Source organism: Oryctolagus cuniculus, chromosome 4, assembly GCF_964237555.1.
Source record: "Oryctolagus cuniculus chromosome 4, mOryCun1.1, whole genome shotgun sequence".
Taxonomy (NCBI): domain Eukaryota; kingdom Metazoa; phylum Chordata; class Mammalia; order Lagomorpha; family Leporidae; genus Oryctolagus; species Oryctolagus cuniculus.
This window is the reverse complement of record NC_091435.1, coordinates 689,198-706,777: the sequence shown is the minus strand read 5'-3', so window position 1 is coordinate 706,777 and position 17,580 is coordinate 689,198. Positions and strand designations below refer to the sequence as shown.

General features: G+C 60.2%; 1 protein-coding gene across 2 annotated transcripts; it reads right to left on the bottom strand.

The window, feature by feature from the left end:
- Positions 1–15: 15 nt before the first annotated feature.
- SPATC1L (spermatogenesis and centriole associated 1 like) lies at positions 16–17,420 on the bottom strand. 2 transcript variants are annotated; one of them, XM_070071731.1, is made up of 5 exons: positions 17,094–17,420; positions 11,790–12,140; positions 6,043–6,194; positions 5,636–5,958; positions 16–3,219 (listed from the first exon to the last, which is right to left on the bottom strand). In XM_070071731.1, the coding sequence occupies exons 1-5, from the start codon at positions 17,293–17,295 to the stop codon at positions 3,198–3,200; spliced, it is 1,050 nt and encodes a 349-aa protein (XP_069927832.1). In that variant the 5' UTR covers positions 17,296–17,420; the 3' UTR covers positions 16–3,197. The 2 variants fall into 2 exon arrangements, with proteins under 2 accessions (XP_069927832.1, XP_069927833.1); XM_070071732.1 differs by lacking the exon at positions 16–3,219 and having other exon boundaries at positions 5,565–5,958; positions 17,094–17,419.
- Between the last annotated feature and the right edge of the window lie 160 nt (positions 17,421–17,580).

Below are 17,580 nucleotides of genomic sequence, written 5' to 3'. Positions count from 1 at the left end.
ATGCCTGGCAGAGAGCAAATCAGCAGGGACAGGCAGGGAGTGCAGGGCGGGTGTGAGAGGCTGTGGCTGAGCTGTGGGTAGGGATCAGAGTGGACACCAGTGTGCATAGGAGTCTGCGGGTGAGTGTGAGAGTGTGCACATGTGTTAACATGAGCATGTGTATAGATGCAAGAGTCCATGTGTGTGTTAGTGTGAGCATGTGTGTAGATGCAAGGGTCCATGTGTGTGTTAGTGTGAGCATGTGTGTAGATGTCAGGATACATGTGTGTTGGTGTTAGTGTGCGTGTAGATATAAGGGTTGTGGTGTGTGTGCATGTGTGTAGATGTTAGGGTATATGTGTGTGTTGGTATGAGCATGAGGGTAGGTGTCACAGTGTGTGAACATATGTGTAGACCATTGCATATGTGTTCATGTGAACATGTATGCAGATGTCAGGGTATATGTATGTTAGTGTGAGCATGGCTATAGTAGTCAGGATGTGTGTGATGGTACAAGCATGTGTGCAGAGGTCAGGGTGTGTGTGTGAACATGTAGATGTCATGGTGTATGTGTGTTTTGGTGTGAGCATTGTGTAAGTATCAGAATATGTGTATTTTGTGAGCATGCATGTAGATTAGAGTGTGAAAGCATGTGCGTAGACATCAGGGTACATGTATGTGTGTATGTGTATAGTAGTCAAGACATGCATGTATATGTCAGGCTGTGGTTATGTGCTGTAGTGTGAGCATGTGTGTAGATGCCAGAGAGAGTATGTATACTGGTGTGACCATTCATGTGTGAGTATTGTATGAGCATGCATGTAGATGTCAGGATGAATGTATATTGAGGTGAGCATATGTGTAGATGTCAGTGTGTGCACGCATGTTTGTGTTGGCGTGAGCATGTGTGTAGATGCCAGGGTGCATGTGTGCGTGTTGGTGTGATCACGTGTATAGACATAAGGGTGCATGTGTGTGTGTTGGTGTGATCATGTGTATAGATACAAGGGTGCATGTGTGTGTGTTGGTGTGATCATGTGTGTAGATGCCAGGGTGCATATGTGTGTGTTGGTGTGATCATGTGTATAGACATAAGGGTGCATGTGTGTGTGTTGGTGTGATCATGTGTGTAGATGCCAGGGTGCATGTGTGTGTGTTGGTGTGATCACGTGTATAGACATAAGGGTGCATGTGTGTGTGTTGGTGTGATCATGTGTATAGACATAAGGGTGCATGTGTGTGTGTTGGTGTGATCATGTGTGTAGATGCCAGGGTGCATGTGCGTGTGTTGGTGTGATCATGTGTATAGACACAAGGGTGCATGTGTGTGTGTTGTTGTGGTCATATGTGTAGATGCCAGGGTGCAGGCAGGTAAGAGAAGGCCCACTACTCCCCAGGGAGGTGGGAGCCCAGCTATGATCAGGAGTCAACTCTGGCTCAAGGCTCCACCATGTCCCACTTGGAAGCCATGATTTTAAAGGGGCAGGGGTCTGCCTCCAGCACGGGGCCCTCAGATCATGTGGCTGTCCCGGCTGCATGTACATACCCCAGTCCTGGAGTCCAACTCTGTGCTGCCCTTTGGGGTGTTCTGAACCCCTGGCAGGCCCCTCCCTAGAGCCAGCACCCCACAGCTCAGATCTCTCCAACTCAGCTGTGTGGGCCTTAGGGACCCCTCCTCTGCTGCGGCCACTCAGGGCACTGGGAGAAGGGAGGCACCCAGTGATCCCGACACCCCAGAGGCTGGGCCGGGAGAGGAAGGGGGTCTGCTGTGGGCTGGCTGGTGTCCCCACGTCCACGCACAGAGGGCCTGACCTCCAGCTCCTCGGGTGGAGCTGTATTTGGCGGCAGCAGTCTTTACACAGGGGACTGCGTTCAAATGAGACCACTGTGTGGGTCCCGAGCCAAGCGGACTGCTGTCCCGGAAGGGCACGGGAGCAGCTCTGTCTGCAGGCCAGCAGAGAGGCCTCAGGAAAGCAGCGCCGTCCACACGTGGCCCTGGACTGCAGCCCCCAGGACCCTGAGACCAGTCCACGGCAGTGTCACGGCAGCCCAAGCTGACTCACGCAGGATCCCCAGGGGCTGGGACAGCCAGACACCTGGGCTGTGAGGACCAGCATGGGGTGCCCCACATGGGGGTCCACTCAGAACCCCAACTCCTTCATGCTCATAGCCACAGCGGACAGAGACAGGAGCCCTGCACCCAGGGCCAAACTCTGGGACTGTTACAGAAAGCTGGACGGGAGAAACTCTCTTAGGTCAAACAGGTACCAGAGGCTGGGTACAGGAGCAGCAGATGCAGTTTATTAACGTCGACGGGCCCAGTGGAGTCACTTCCCAAGACCGGGCATCCGATCCAGGCTGTGTACAAGACCCACGGGTTTGTCAGCACCACACACTGACAGCTGCAGCGTGGGTGGGCTTCCTGCAGCCTGGGGGACTCAGGACCACCCACGAGGAACTTGAGACCACACAGGGAATGTGGGGGTGTGTGTGCAGAGAACGGAGACCAGGACACCTGCCCAGACGTGTCTACACCCGTGGGGTTACAGCGAGCAGGGATGGGCACACCTGCCCTCCGCAGGGTCTCGTCTCTCCTGTCTCTGGTCACGGCCTGACTTCCTCTTCAGGACGGGCAGTCGGAATTACAGCCTCGACTATTCCGCTTCTCTGGAGACTTCCCCACGGCTGCTCTCCGTCCTCATTCCCTGGTGTGCTGTTGGGGCAGAAGCCAGAGGCGCCGCCGCCATCCTGCTGCCGTGGCCTCAGCACCACGGGCACTTTAGCCTTTTGTGGCGCCCAGGGTGCATACTCCAGGACAGATGGACAGACAGGGCTTGGCAGCCTGCCGCACCCACCCTCGCTGGAAACCCTGTGCTACCGAGGCTGCACCAGGCCTGCACCAGGCCTGCACCAGGGTGTGCATTCCCCGGGGAATAGCAATCCAGGCCGCAGCACACTGAGCAAGCTGCATCGCTCGTTAAATCTGCCTTGTAACAAGCAGGGCACTGAAAACCCCGGCCTACGACTTGTGTCTGCGGGTGGGAAGGAGCCGCAGGCGGACGACGGCCGGGCCGGCCACAGTCACGTCCCACGGCAGCAAGCACACAGGACGGTCCTGTCCAGACCAGGAGGCCGCTCCCTCTCCTCCGCTCCCTGAACCGCTGAGCGGCCTTTTCTCCATGCTTAGATTAGATTTCCGTTGTCTCCCACATCAAGCTTTAGATATCAAGTAGACCAACACTGAAACGTTAGAAAAAGGTAGTCAGTGTTTCTGAATGAGGGGCATTACCAAGATCACGGGAAGATGGAGAAGACAGTGTGCCTCCTCCGTGAGCTGTCTAGGCCTCCCTCCTTGTATTAAATGAAGAAAGAGTTAGAGTGTGGAGAAAGCACCCCAGAGCCTTCACATTAAGTAGCATCCCTGTGGCGAGGAGTACTATGTTGTTAAAAACGCAGAACGAACCAAAACAGGTCTTTCTGGGTCCCTGGCTCTGGGTTTGTGTTAAACTCCCCACCAACGGGAACCAGAGCTGATCCAGGACAGGCCAGGAAAGACACTGGGAGCCCCGGGCACCTGGTGGTGCTACCAAGGCGCAAAGTGTTTGCAAAGAACCCAAACCCACAGTCATGCATACAGAGCTGCGTCCAGCCCAGCAGGGACAACGCTGGTTAGGAGAATCCCACGTTAGTGTGTCTGGGTTTGATGCCCAGCTCCGTGCCCAATTCCGAATTCCTGCCTCCCTGAGAGGCAGCAGTGATGGCCAAGGGACCGGGTCCTGGGCACCCTCACGTGGGAGACCTGGAATGAGCTGCTGACTCCCGGCTCAGCCCAGCGCTGGCTGTTACAGCATGTTGGGGATGGGAGACCGAGCTCTCTCAAATAAACAGACGACAGACAGATGATGGATGACTGACAGATGATGGACAAACAAATGTAGATGGAAGGGGCCAGGGACGATTTGAGCAAGGAAAGCAAAGAGGTAGAACTGGATCAAACACAGACAGCCGTGAGCCCACACACACACGCTGTGGAGCAGACATCACAGAACCCTGAGTAATCCACAGAGACACGCGGCCTTGGGGCAGGTGCAGCACAGGCCCAGCTTGTACCCACCTGCAGGGCCCAGTGCTGCACGGGGGACCTGGCCATGAAGCGTCACCCCCCGGGCCCTGCCTGAGTCCCCCACTCCCTCCCCCACCACCTTCCCACCCCCTCTCATCTTGTAGAACGAGAAGGGCATTAGGAATGGGCTCAGCGCTCTGCACAGGACAGTCCCCAGGAAGTCCCACGTGGAAGTGCAGCCCAGAGACCCCCCAGCCTGGCCCCAGCACAGCGGACATCAGAGGGTGGGACGGTGGGCATCACTTCACCCAGAGCCTCCAGGGGTCACTCGAAGCCAAGCCCAAGAGCCTGGGGGACACCAAGGCCATGGGGGAGGGGGAGGGGAGGGAATGACCAGAGGCCAGGGCCTCACTCTTCGAAGCCCCTGTAGGAGCCGTGTTCCTGATTTTCTGTTGTTCGCGCTTCTTTGACACTTTGGGGGCTTCAGCAGCTGGAGAGAGGATGCCCAGGCCTAGGTAGTTGCCACGGGCAGCTGCAAGCCGGCCAGTCCAGACACACGTGCCCAGCCACTGACCATCACCTGCCTGGCCTGAGCTCCCCTGCCCTGATCTGCCACAGGGCCGGGTAATGCTCCAACAAAACCGCCCAGAGCTGGAAACCAGACCACCGGGGCCTCAACTCTGTCCCGGACCCAGACCACGAGGCCTGCGGCCCAGGCTTCCTCTCGGCCCCAGAGTGCCTGGCGCTCCCCCTGGCGGCCCCGGGTGGCAGGGCAGGGCGCGAGCCTCCCACATCCCGCACCACCGCACCGTCTTCCCGCGCAGGTGTGGCAGGTGCCGTCGCGTCTGCCACCCCCACCCCGCACCTGCCCGAAGCAAACGCCAGCGCGTCTGACCAGGCCCTTGCCTCCCTGGGTCCCCAGAACACCCAGCAGCTCCCAGCCGGGCTCCCGGTGCCACGCAGCCTCGCCCTGCCTAAGCGCCCACGGGTGCGGTCAGCAGCCCCGCCACGCCGGAGCCTCCCCTGCGGCCCCACCTGCACCCGCTGAATGCAGCTCCGGCCCAGCGCGAGGTGCCCCCGCAGCTCCCAGGGCTGGCTCTGGGCACGAGGAGGCCGGCTCCGCCCGGTGCGCAGAGGACCGCTCGCGGGCGGAGGGGCGGGGAGCAGGCCCGGAGCTGCCGGCTGCGCCCACAGGGGAGGAGCGCCGCTCCCCGCCTGGAGGGGACTGGGCAGGGGCTGGGGTCCTGGGGCTGCGTCCCCGACTTCTCCCGGGGGAGAGAGGCGCCGCGGCGGTCGGGAACCCCGCCGTTGGAGCCCGGGCTGCGTGGTTCCGCCCTGTGCCCGCCCGCCCGCCCGCCCGCAAAGACCCAGCAGGCACGGCGGCGGACAGGTAAACAGGTGGCTTTAATAACGCGCGCGGGCGCACGCGCGGGCGGCGGCCGCCGGCCCCGGCGCGAGGGCGGCTCCCCGCGGCCCGGCGGCCGGGCGTGCGGGCGCGGCGGCGCGGGCCCTGGGCGCGCGGGCGCGCGGGGCGCGGGCGGCGGCGGCCCCGTGGGGCGCGAGCGCGGTGCGGGCGGCGGCGGCGGCGCTCACCAGGCGAAGAGCGGCTTGCTGTCGGCCTTGGACAGCTCGCACAGGCAGTTGAGCAGCAGCAGCGAGTCGCCCAGGAACTTGGGCGGCACCACGTCGATGAGCAGCTTGCGCAGCGCGGCCGGGCTGCTGTGCAGCGGGTTGGCGCGCAGGTCGGGCCGCTGCTTCAGGATGCCGTAGGTGTTGATGAGGAACTCGCTGAACACCGGGTGCACGTCGCGGTTGTAGCCCAGCCGCTCCAGCCGCGCCGTGAGCGTCAGGTAGCGCTGCGTCAGCTCGCGCAGCTTCTTCTGGTCCACCGAGCCGTCCAGAGACTTGACCGAGGTCTGCGGGACACGCGGGCGTGGGCGCGGCCGGGGCGGGGCGCGCGCGTCCCAAGGCCCCGCCCCCGGCCCCGCCCCCGCGCGCACCTGCTTGATCTTCTCGGGGATGTTGGAGACCGTGAAGCCGTACAGCCGCGTCACGCCCGGGAACACGTAGGCCAGGATGCGCCGGTCCAGCTGGAAGGCGATCTCCCCGACGATGCGGCCGTCCTTCTCGGCGCCCGCGAAGCTCTGGATCTCTGCGGGGAGGGCGCGGACCGCGTCGGAAACCGCTCGCCCCCCCACCCCCGCTCCCGCTCCCGCCGCCCCAGCCGCCGGGGCAGGGCCTCCCGTCCTTAAGGTGAGAAGGGCTGCGGGGCGGGCGGGGGTGCCCCAGGGCCTCCCTCCCCACCTCCCCGAAACCGGCTACCGCATCCCCGCCCGCAGCTGCGCCTTTAAACTTGAGATGATCTGAATTTAGACCCGCACGTGACCAAGACCGCCTTGGGGAGGACAGACCGGTCCCTCCCCTCCCCCCACTCCTGAGCTTGGAGGGGCACGAGGCGCCTCCCCGACACCTCCCTCCCGCCCCCACTGTCGGGTCTGCTCTTCCATCCCTACAGAGGGATGCTCGTCCTGCCCACCACGGACTCTGAGACCCTCGGACCTGACCGGCAGCACAGTAGGGCCCAGGCCCTGCCATCGCCACATGTCTGCGCCCACCCAGGCAGCTCTACACCCCACACTCAGGACAACCCACCATGTCCTGGTCCCCCAGCCCCTTCGCGGGCATGGGGGGTGAGGGGCCAGGCTCCGGGACTCCCTCCTCCCGTGGCCTTGCACAGCCGCTCACTGACTGCAGCCCCATCCTCCAGAAAGCTGTTTGCCCCCGGGCACATGTTGGTTCAGCAGGTGCCAGGACCCTGGGGTCTGTGTCCACAGGGACCAGGGCAGCCGTGCCCCAGGGGAGCAGGAAGAGTTGTGTGTGTGAACACGGGCACTTCCCGAGGCCGGCGAGCCCACCAGCAGGGTGCTTGGGCAGAGAGAGGGGCAGGACACACGTGTCCCCGAACACGGGGAATGCAGACCAGAAGACAGGCAGCCAGGGCAGCTGCTGGAGGACCCGCTCCCTCTGAGGTCAGACTCCCCCGAGCACGCCCCTGCCCAGCCAGGGAGGAGAGCGCTGCTGCCCAGGCAGTCTGCGTCCGTCCCCACAGCAGGGCGCACGGCCCTGTGGGCAGAGAAGGACCTGTGCCGTCCTTCAGTCCCTGGCACAGCTGGGAGCCCTCCAAGGCCCGGCCCCTCAGAGCCCCGGCGCCTGTGCCTCCCCTGGTTCCCTCGCACACCGACCCTGCGGGAGGAGCCCTGGGCCCTCCTGCAGATGGAGGAGCTGAGGCTAGGGGGCACGCTGCTTTCCCACGTGGGAGAAGTAAGTCTTTTCTGTCAAACCAAAGTGACTCCGTTTTTGATGGTAGCTTCCTTGTCTTGCAAGAAGTTCCACTTTTAAGTGAGTTACAGGATTCTGAGATCTGCTGCCCCGTCCCAACGCCACAAACAGCTGCTGCCCATTGCTGCCCCTGGTTTCTTCTGTGAGCTCTGCCACGTCAAGTCAGCCATCAGAAATCTCCACTCATTCTGCTTAGACAGCCACGAAGTGGAAGGCAAGCCCGAGCCTGAGCCAGTGCGGCAAAAGGCCAGGACCTCCCGCCACACCCACACCGCCCCTCAGTTAGACCAGGAGGCCGCCCGTGGCACCTGCTCCTCTGTTGACAGCCGGCCACGCACCCTTCTGCAGAAGTAAATGTTCTTGCTGAGACACCTTGTGTCTGTGTCTTGTTCAACACCCAGTCACTGAAAACATCTTTCTTAGAACTGAATCCGCACACTGCAACACTCACCCTTTTTATTTATTTGAAAGTCAAAGTTACACAGAGAGGAGAGGCAGAGAGAGAGAGAGAGAGAGAGAGAGAGAGACAGAGAGAAACAGAGAGACAGAGAGAGATCTTCCATCCGCTGATTTACCCCCCTAAATGTCCACAACGGCCAGAGCTGCGCCAATCCAAAGCCAGGAGCCAGGAGCTTCTTCCTGGTCTCCCACGCGGGTGCAGGGGACCAAGGACTTGGGCCATCTTCTACCGCTTTCCCAGGCCACAGCAGAGAGCTGGACTGGAAGAGGAGCAGCCGAGACTAGAACTGGCGCCCATATGGGATGCCAGCGCCGCCTACTGTGCCACGTTGCCAGCCCCGAGCCCCATATTTTTGTCCATGTTCTGTGGTTTCAGCCTTTTCAGATCTCAGGTCTTTGACCCATTTGGAGCTCATTTTTGTCTGTGATGTAAAGAAAGGGACCCAATGTCATCTCTCTTTTTTTTAAGATTTATTTTATTTTTTGAAAGACAGTTACAGAGAGAGGGAGAAACAGAGAAAGAGAGAGATCTTCCATCTGCTGGTTCACTCCCCAAACAATGGCTGGAGCTGGGCCGATCCAAAGTCAGGAGCCAGGAGCTTCTTCTGGGTCTCCACATGGGTGCAGGGGCCCAAAGACTTGGGCCATCTTCCACTGCTTTCCCAGGCCACAGCAGAGAGCTGGCTCAGAAGGGGAGCAGCAAAGACTTCGGTGCCCTAAATGGGATGCCAGCACTGCAGGCTGGGGCTTTAACCCACTGCCCCACAACACCAGCCCCAACATCATTTTATGTGGGTATCCCCTTGTCCCAGCACCACTGGTCGAAGACTTCTTTTGCAACCGAATTACTTGGCACTGTTTCTGCACTCAGCTCTGTTCCACCGACCTGTGTGTCTCCTTGCAACAGTGCCACATCTGGGTTGCTGGAGTGCTGCTTGCTTCACGGTAAATTTGAAACAGGGCTGGGTCTTCTCATTTTGTTCTCTTCTTGACCTATTTGTTCTCTGCTTGACCTATTCTGGGTCCCCATATTTCCGTATGAATTCAAGATTCACCTTCTCAATTTTTTTTTTTTTTGACCAGGCAGAGATAGACAGTGAGAGAGAGACACACAGAGAGTTATAGACAGTGAGAGAGAGACAGAAAGATCTTCCTTCCATTGGTTCACCCCGCCAATGGCCGCTACAGCCAGCGCTGTGCCGATCCAAAGCCAGGAGCCAGGTGCTTCTCCTGGTCTCCCATGCGGGAGCAGGGACCCAAGCACTTGGGCCATCCTCCACTGCCTTCCCATGCCACAGCAGAGAGCTGGACTGGAAGAGGAACAACCAGAACTAGTACCCAGCGCCCCAACCAGGACTAGAACCCGGGGTGCCGGCGCCGCAGGCGGAGGATTAGCCAAGTGAGCCACGGCGCCGGCCCCACCTTCTCAATTTCTGCTAAGATTCTAGCTGGGATTTTCATAGGTGTTGCAATGAATCCATAATTCAATGTAATCTCTACAAAAAATTAGAAACTATTAAAAAAATCGGATCTTTGAATCAATGAACATGAGACTTTTTTCTATTTATTTAGGTCTTCTTTGACTTGGTTCAAATGTATCTTATAATTTCCAGTGTATTTCTCTCCCAGCCACTTTGCAAGGCCACAGAAAGTACCCAGGAAAAATAACTAAAAGCCAGACACACTGTGTGTCAGGGTAAGTGCAGGCACGGAGCGCAGACACACTGTGTGTCAGGGCAGGTGCAGGTATGGGGAGCAGACACACTGTGTGTCAGGGCAGGTGATGGACAAGGGGTGCAGACACACTGTGTGTCAGGGCAGGTGCAGGCACGGGGAGCAGACACACTGTGTGTCAGGGCAGGTGCAGGCACGGGGAGCAGACACACTGTGTGTCAGGGCAGGTGCAGGCACGGGGAGCAGACACACTGTGTGTCAGGGCAGGTGCAGGCACGGGGAGCAGACACACTGTGTGTCAGGGCAGGTGCAGGCACGGGGAGCAGACACACTGTGTGTCAGGGCAGGTGCAGGCACAGAGCGCACACACTGTGTGTCAGGGCAGGTGAGAGGCATAAGGAGAAGACACACTGTGTGTCAGGGCAGGTGAGAGGCACAGAGCACAGACACACTGTGTGTCAGGGCAGGTGAGAGGCATAAGGAGAAGACACACTGTGTGTCAGGGCAGGTGCAGGCACGGGAAGCAGACACACTGTGTGTCAGGGCAGATGCAGGCATGGGAAGCAGTCACACTGTGTGTCAGGGCAGGTGATTGACAAGGGGTGCAGACACACTGTGTGTCAGGGCAGGTGCAGGCACAGAGCGCAGACACACTGTGTGTCAGGGCAGGTGCAGGTATGGGGAGCAGACACACTGTGTGTCAGGGCAGGTGATTGACAAGGGGTGCAGACACACTGTGTGTCAAGGCAGGTGCAGGCACAGAGCGCAGACACACTGTGCGTTGGAGCATGGTGCAGTCTCCCTGCATTAATGCCTTCTCCCATCAGAATCGTCTTTCTCCCCACCCCTGTTGCTACTGAGGGCAAAGTAGTGAGAGGACACACCACACACCTGTAATGTCTTAGAGACCATTTCCAGTTCAATCGTACTCTCCAAGAATTGTCTAAAACACACACTTCAAAGAAAATAAATCAATACATCTGATCAACCTCTAGCCAGATCTATCAGGGAATAAGACGAGCAAAGTTACCACTGTTAGGAATGAGCGAAGGTACCACGGAGCCCACACACATTGAAAGGATAACGGGGACATATTACGAATAACTTTATGCCAATAAGTTTCCTAGATAAAAGGACAATTCCTTAAAAAACACAAACTATTAGCCTCACTCCAGGAGAAGCGTCGTTTGAACAGTCTCACAGCAATACCACGTAATTTGTGGCAAGCAAAGACGTTCTCCTGAGGAATGAGGCTGCCTGGTTTCAGTGCTGAATTCCAGCAAACATCCAGCAGTCTGACAAACTGCTCCTAGATAACAGGGAGGGCGGAAACCTCCCCCTCCACTCCCTGAACCGAAACCAGGAAACGCCCTGCAGGGAAGGCGCGGCGGATCCCTCCAGGACGGCCCAGATGGTCAGCGCGCTGCATCTGACAAACAAACAGTGCAAAATGTCACTGCCGAACGGGGTTTATCTCAGTAATGCAAGGCAGTGTAACTTTCAAGAATCAGTCAGGGGTTTGGCCTGCAGTTCCACCATTGCTGGGACACACTCATCCCGTAGTAGAGGACCCACGATCGAGTCCTGCCTCTTTTCCTAACTCCCTGGGAAGCACAGGTGATGGTTCTAGAAGTCGGGTCCCTAAGACAGCCAGGGCAACTCTGGAACACGGGAAGCAACGCTGAAGAACTCACACCACCGGATGCACATCCCACATCCCACAGGGAAGCGACAGCAGCACAGACCCCAGGGACAGACTCACACAGGAACAACCTCTGCTGTCCTGCCACCTTCAGACCTGACCCTGCAGACTGCAGAAAATCCTGGGAGGCGGTTCCTCACACAAAGTCTCTCCCACACGCACACACGCACAGCACACGGCGCACAAAGGTTCACAGCGGTGTCGAGGCGGTTCGGCGGGTGTCCGTGTGCAAGCCTCACACCGCAGACAGAACAGCCGCCGGAGGTGAGTCGGAGAGCTCAGTGCAAGCCCGAGGAAGGCACGCGGAGACTCTGTGAACTTGGCTGACTAAGAGCATGAAGTGCAGAGGGAGAGCAGCACCTCGCACTTCATCACATGAAACGGTTCTGCTCTTCCAAAAGCATCATTTAGGAAATGGGGAGGCCAGAGACCCGGGACAGCGAAGGCTCTCGCTGCTAGGTGAGGAGCCGTGCAGCTCCCTGCTGCTAACACCGGCCCAGAAGGCGGGGCACGCAGCAGGGCACCGCACCGCCGCCGCCGCCCTCGCCCGCACCACCCCGCGCCCGGCCCTACCGTTGAGGTAGTAGCTCCTCCGGGTCCTGTCCGCCGTGGGCAGGCTGCTCTCTGAGAAGCACACCTTCTTGGGCCGCGCCATGTCCCTGGCCTCCAGCAGTGTCTTGTCCACCAGAGGGTCCTGCGAGGGGCTCAGCAGCGGGGACAGCTTCCGGTCGGCGCCTTGGTGGGTGCGGAGCTCGGGGGTGCTGAGGAAAGCCTTGAAGGGCGCCTGGGCCGAGGTTGCGCAGCCCGGGGAGGCGTCATCCTCACTGGAGAGGGGCGCGTGCGAGCACAGCAGGTCCTCCAGGGAGGACGTCTGTAGCTGGGAGGGCGCGTCCGGGACGCTGCTGAATCTTCCAAAGTCTGGAACTGGGGTGGGGAGCCGAGGGGCGGGAGTCAGGCTGGCCCTCGTCAGACACCCCAGAGCGTGGGGCTCCCCACCCCAGCCCCTGTGTGCCGCCAGCCACCCGTGCAGCCACGCCCGAGTGACCTGTGCGTGCCTTCCAACTTGACATGAAAGGTGTCCTCCTCGATGTCTGTTCTGCCAAGGACTCACTGAGATTTACCTGTGTCCAGTCACCTGGCAGCTCCCTGGGCTAGCTGCCCGGTTACCGGCACCAGCACCCAACTGACTGTTGGTCCATCGCTCTGCTGGTGGAGGTGGGCTGTTTCAGGCCCAGTTATAAAAGTAATGCCCTGACCAGCACCCCCGGGATGCGCCCCTTGCTCCACACCCGGGCAGAGCTGTGATCAGTACTCCCAGGACGCATCCCCCTGCTCCCACACCTGGGCAGAGCTGTGACCAGCCCCCCAGGACACACCCCCTTCTCCCACACCTGGACAGAGCTGTGACCAGCCCCCCAGGACAAACCCCCTGCTCCCACACCTGGGCAGAGCTGTGACCAGCCCCCCAGGACACACCCCCTTCTCCCACACCTGGACAGAGCTGTGACCAGCCCCCCAGGACAAACCCCCTGCTCCCACACCTGGGCAGAGCTGTGACCAGCCCCCCAGGACACACCCCCTTCTCCCACACCTGGACAGAGCTGTGACCAGCCCCCCAGGACACACCCCCTGCTCCCACACCTGGGCAGAGCTGTAACCAGCCCCCTGGGACACACAGCCCTGCTCCCACACCTGGGCAGAGCTGTGACCAGTCTCCTGGGACATGCCCCCTGTTCCTATACCTGGACAGAGCTGTGACCAGCCCCCCAGGACACACCCTCTGCTCCCACACCTGGGCAGAGCTGTGACCAGCCCCCCAGGACACACCCCCTTCTCCCACACCTGGACAGAGCTGTGACCAGCCCCCCAGGACACACCCCCTGCTCCCACACCTGGGCAGAGCTGTAACCAGCCCCCTGGGACACACAGCCCTGCTCCCACACCTGGGCAGAGCTGTGACCAGTCTCCTGGGACATGCCCCCTGTTCCTATACCTGGGCAGAGCTGGGACCAGTCTCCTGGGACATGCCCCCTGTTCCTATACCTGGGCAGAGCTGGGACCAGCCCCCTGGGACACACAGCCCTGCTCCCACACCTGGGCAGAGCTGTGACCAGTCTCCTGGGACATGCCCCCTGTTCCTATACCTGGGCAGAGCTGGGACCAGCCCCCCAGGACACACCCCCTGCTCCCACACCTGGGCAGAGCTGGGACCAGTCTCCTGGGACATGCCCCCTGTTCCTATACCTGGGCAGAGCTGGGACCAGTCTCCTGGGACATGCCCCCTGTTCCTATACCTGGGCAGAGCTGTGACCAGTCTCCTGGGACATGCCCCCTGTTCCTATACCTGGGCAGAGCTGGGACCAGTCTCCTGGAACATGCCCCCTGTTCCTATACCTGGGCAGAGCTGGGACCAGCCCCCCAGCACACGCCCCCTGCTCCCACACCTGGGCTCAGCCATGCACAGGCCCACCAGCCGCTCCCAACCCCACCCGTCTCAGCACTTGGGGTTCCCAGTGTAGGCTGACAATGCCACGTGGCAATTCCCTGATCTCCAAACTTTGTGCCCACGTGCACATCCCGACAGACGCCTGCCTTGGGAGTGTCCCCAGGAAAGCAGCTCAGCAGAAGCGGCTTCTTCTGGCTGCTGCTGCCCGTGACGGAGAGCTGAAGCCGAGCTGCTCAGACCTCAAGGGTCCCTCGGTCTCCCCCCCACCAATATTTCTTAAACTACAGAAGAATATTCTACGCAAGTGGTATCAGTTGAAATTTTCAATAAAAGACCTGGGAAATTCTTTTAAATGACTAAGTAGGAAACCTCGGGCAGGCATTTGGTGCAGCACTTAAGACACTACTTGGGGTGCTTGCATCCCACACCTGAGTGCCTGGTTCGAGTCCTGGCTCTGGCCCAATCCCAGCTTCCTGCCAGTGCAAAGCCTGGGAGGCGACAGGGGACAGCTCAGGTATGTGGGTCCCTGCCACGCACAGGGAGACCTGGATGGAGTCCTCAGCTCCTGGCTTTAGCCTGGCCCAGCCCCAACTGTTGCAGAAAATGGGGGAGGGAACCAGCAGGTGGGAAATCCTGTCTGTTTCTGTCTCTCTCTTGCACTCTGCCTTTCAAGCAAACAAAATAAATAAATTTTGAAAATTTTAAAAAGAAGTAGAAAGCTAAATGGACCAACAAAGAAGAAAAACATCTACAAGTTACAAAATAATTATTTCCCAAGGGCTGCAGACCTGGGTGGCCTGTGAGTAAATTATTTCAAGTTCTCACACAACTCATACCCCTTGGATTGGAACATTTAAACAAATTCAAAGATGCTCAGTGAAGGCTAAAAATGTGTCCCAAATCTAATATCAAATACTCACATAGAAAACCTCAAGAAAGAAAGGCCCAGCCAGGCTCACAAAGAAGAGTGCCGAAATAACTGTGTAAAACTTCCAGACAGATGTCCAGAACACAGCGAGGGGCGGTGACCCTGCAGGCTGGGGCACAGCAGTGCAGCGAGGTACCCTGGGCCCGGGGCGGTGACCCTGCGGGCTGGGGCACAGCAGTGCAGCGAGCTGCCCTGGGTCCGGGTGGTGACCCTGCGGGCCGGGGCACAGCAGTGCAGCGAGCTGCCCTGGGTCCGGGTGGTGACCCTGCGGGCCGGGGCACAGCAGTGCAGCGAGCTGCCCTGGGTCCGGGCGGTGACCCTGCAGGCCGGGGCACAGCAATGCAGCGAGCTGTCCTGGGCCCGGGGTGGTGACCCTGCGGGCTGGGGCACAGCAGTGCAGCGAGCTGTCCTGGGCCCGGGGCGGTGACCCTGCGGGCTGGGGCACAGCAATGCAGCGAGCTGTCCTGGGCCCGGGGCGGTGACCCTGCGGGCCGGGGCACAGCAGTGCAGCGAGCTGCCCTGGGTCCGGGCGGTGACCCTGCAGGCCGGGGCACAGCAATGCAGCGAGCTGTCCTGGGCCCGGGGTGGTGACCCTGCGGGCTGGGGCACAGCAGTGCAGCGAGCTGTCCTGGGCCGGGGCGGTGACCCTGCGGGATGGGGCACAGCAGTGCAGCGAGCCGCCCTGGACCGGGGGCGGAAGTGACAGGCCCTCCAGCAAGGCAGAAGAGGGATCACGAGGGTAAACGGAATGAGACATTGCTCAATTTTTCTGTTTCTTTTAATTTCTTTAAAAATATTTTATTTATTTGAAAGGCAGAATTAGAGAAAGGGAGAGAGAGATCTTCCACCCACTGTTCACTCCCCACGTGGCCACAAAAGTCAGAACTGGGCCAGGCCAAAGTCAGGAGCCAGGAGCCGTCGGATTCTGGAATATGGCCGAGCCACTCGAGACCCACTCACGGCAGCACGGGCAGTCCTCTGTCTCAGTGCAAAGAGCACCGGTGGCCCAGAGCTGCTCCAAAGGAGCCGCCAGCGTTTCGGCCTCTGAGAGCCGGCCTGCAACACCAGGACCCCAGCTGGCCGCTGCGGGCCCCTGGCAGTGCGCGGGAGGCAGACCGAAGGGACAGGCGCCCAAGGAGTGAGAGCGAGGCTGCGCTCCCTCTGGGCCTGTTCAACATGTGCATCACAGGCCCACCAAGCCGAGCCACGGTCCAGGAAGGCCCACACAGGGAGGCCTTGGCCGCGTGGCGGAAGGGGACAGAGTGGACATCTGCGATGCCCGGTGTCAGGGAGCCGTCAGTACAGTGGACTTCTGCAGAGCACTGGGAGTGTCTACTCAACAGCCCTGGCCTTTGGCCGAGGAGCCCTCACCCCTGCCTGGAGCTCGTGAGGGCGAAGCTGCTGAGCCAGTTACGTCCCTGGGGCGTGAAGGGTCTGTTGCAGCAGCTCAGCGGCTCCAGCGCTGCGGGAGCTCCCACGGGCAAGGGGGGAGCTGACGGGCAGAGGAAAGCTGTGCGCCAGTGAGAGACAGGGCCACAGCACGCGGCTGAGACACCAGCGTCCCCCGGGTGCCCAGGGAGGTCCCAGGCCCTGAGCTCCGCTACCAGCCTCACAGGGCAGGGACAGCAACCTTCATGGCACTGGGTCTCGGGCGGCACTCTGCTAAGCGTCCCCACCAAGGTCAACGGCGCTAGTGAGGCCGTGTGTTGCGGTAGCTGGCATGTGACCGTCAGAGGGTCTTATGCCTGCTGCTGCCGCTGGGCCATCCTGCACCGCAGAGTTTCCAGGGGGAAACTCGGGGCTCAGAGCCCCAGATCCTGCTGGACACCAGTCTCTGGGAAAGCCCAGCTTAAGGTCTGCAAGCCTTCCGCAGAGACCAGCCTCCTGGGCATGCAGTGGGCGTCAGCAGCAGCCTTGTCAGCAGCTCCTTCCTGCAGCCGGCAAGGCTCCCAGGCCACCTGCCCCACTGCTGGGACGGGCAGGCTGGGATGTGCCCTCTGTCCCCATCCTGGCTGAGCAGGCACCAGGTCCAGGGCGCAGCTGAACTTGCTGGATGAGAGGTTCCGTCCCAACCAAAGGCCAAGGCCACACCCATCAACCACACTCCCAGCCACACTTTCCATGAATGAAACTTTTTTTTTTTTCACCAGAGCCAACTACTTCTGCAGAAAGTGATAAAACTCTAGGTTCTCTGTAAAAAGCCTTCGAAGGCTGGAGTCCACCTGGCTGGTGAACAGGCCACGGCTCCAGCTCACTCCCCTGCCCACTCGCGCTGCACAGGCGCCCTGCAGAGCCCACGCACCGCCAGTTCCAGGCCACCCCGGCCGAGGGCTAGCACACTCCACTACATTCCAGGTGCAGACCCAGTGGCACAGAGAGCAGGACCTTCCCCGAGGGTGCGGCAGAGAGGGCCCTAGGGCCTTGGTCTGCCAGACCTGAGCACAGGACGCTCGTGCAGGGAGCAGGCCTCCTCCACACCCCCGGTGCCCAGCCCGTGCCTCACCTCCGCTCACGGGGGAGCAGGCTTCGGGGTAGGCAGACGCCTTGGGGAAGAGGAGGTCCCGGCCCCCGCGGCCGCAGGTCTCCTGGCAGCTCTCGCTCAGCAGCCTCTTCAGCATCTGGTTCTCCTTCAGGAGGCGCACCTGCTTCTTCAGGTCTGCGTTCTCGCTCATGAGCCTGCTCATCAGCTCGCTCCCCTCAGCCATGTTGAGCCCTGGGTGCTCAGGGGTGGGCCTGCGGCCCCATCGAGATGGAAATCCAGGGCCCGCAGATCCTCCAGAAACAGCCTGAGACCACAGAGTTCCACAGCTGCCCTGCCTTCCGCGGCCTTGTGATGTCACTGCCCGGCCCTGGCCGGGCCCCTCCCACCCCTTGACCCCGCCAGGCATGGAAGTCCGATGCCCACAGTGCACAGGTGGTATCTGAGGTTCAGATACCACCAGACTGTTCCAGAGCGGCTGTGTCACTTTGCACTCCCACCAGCGATGACA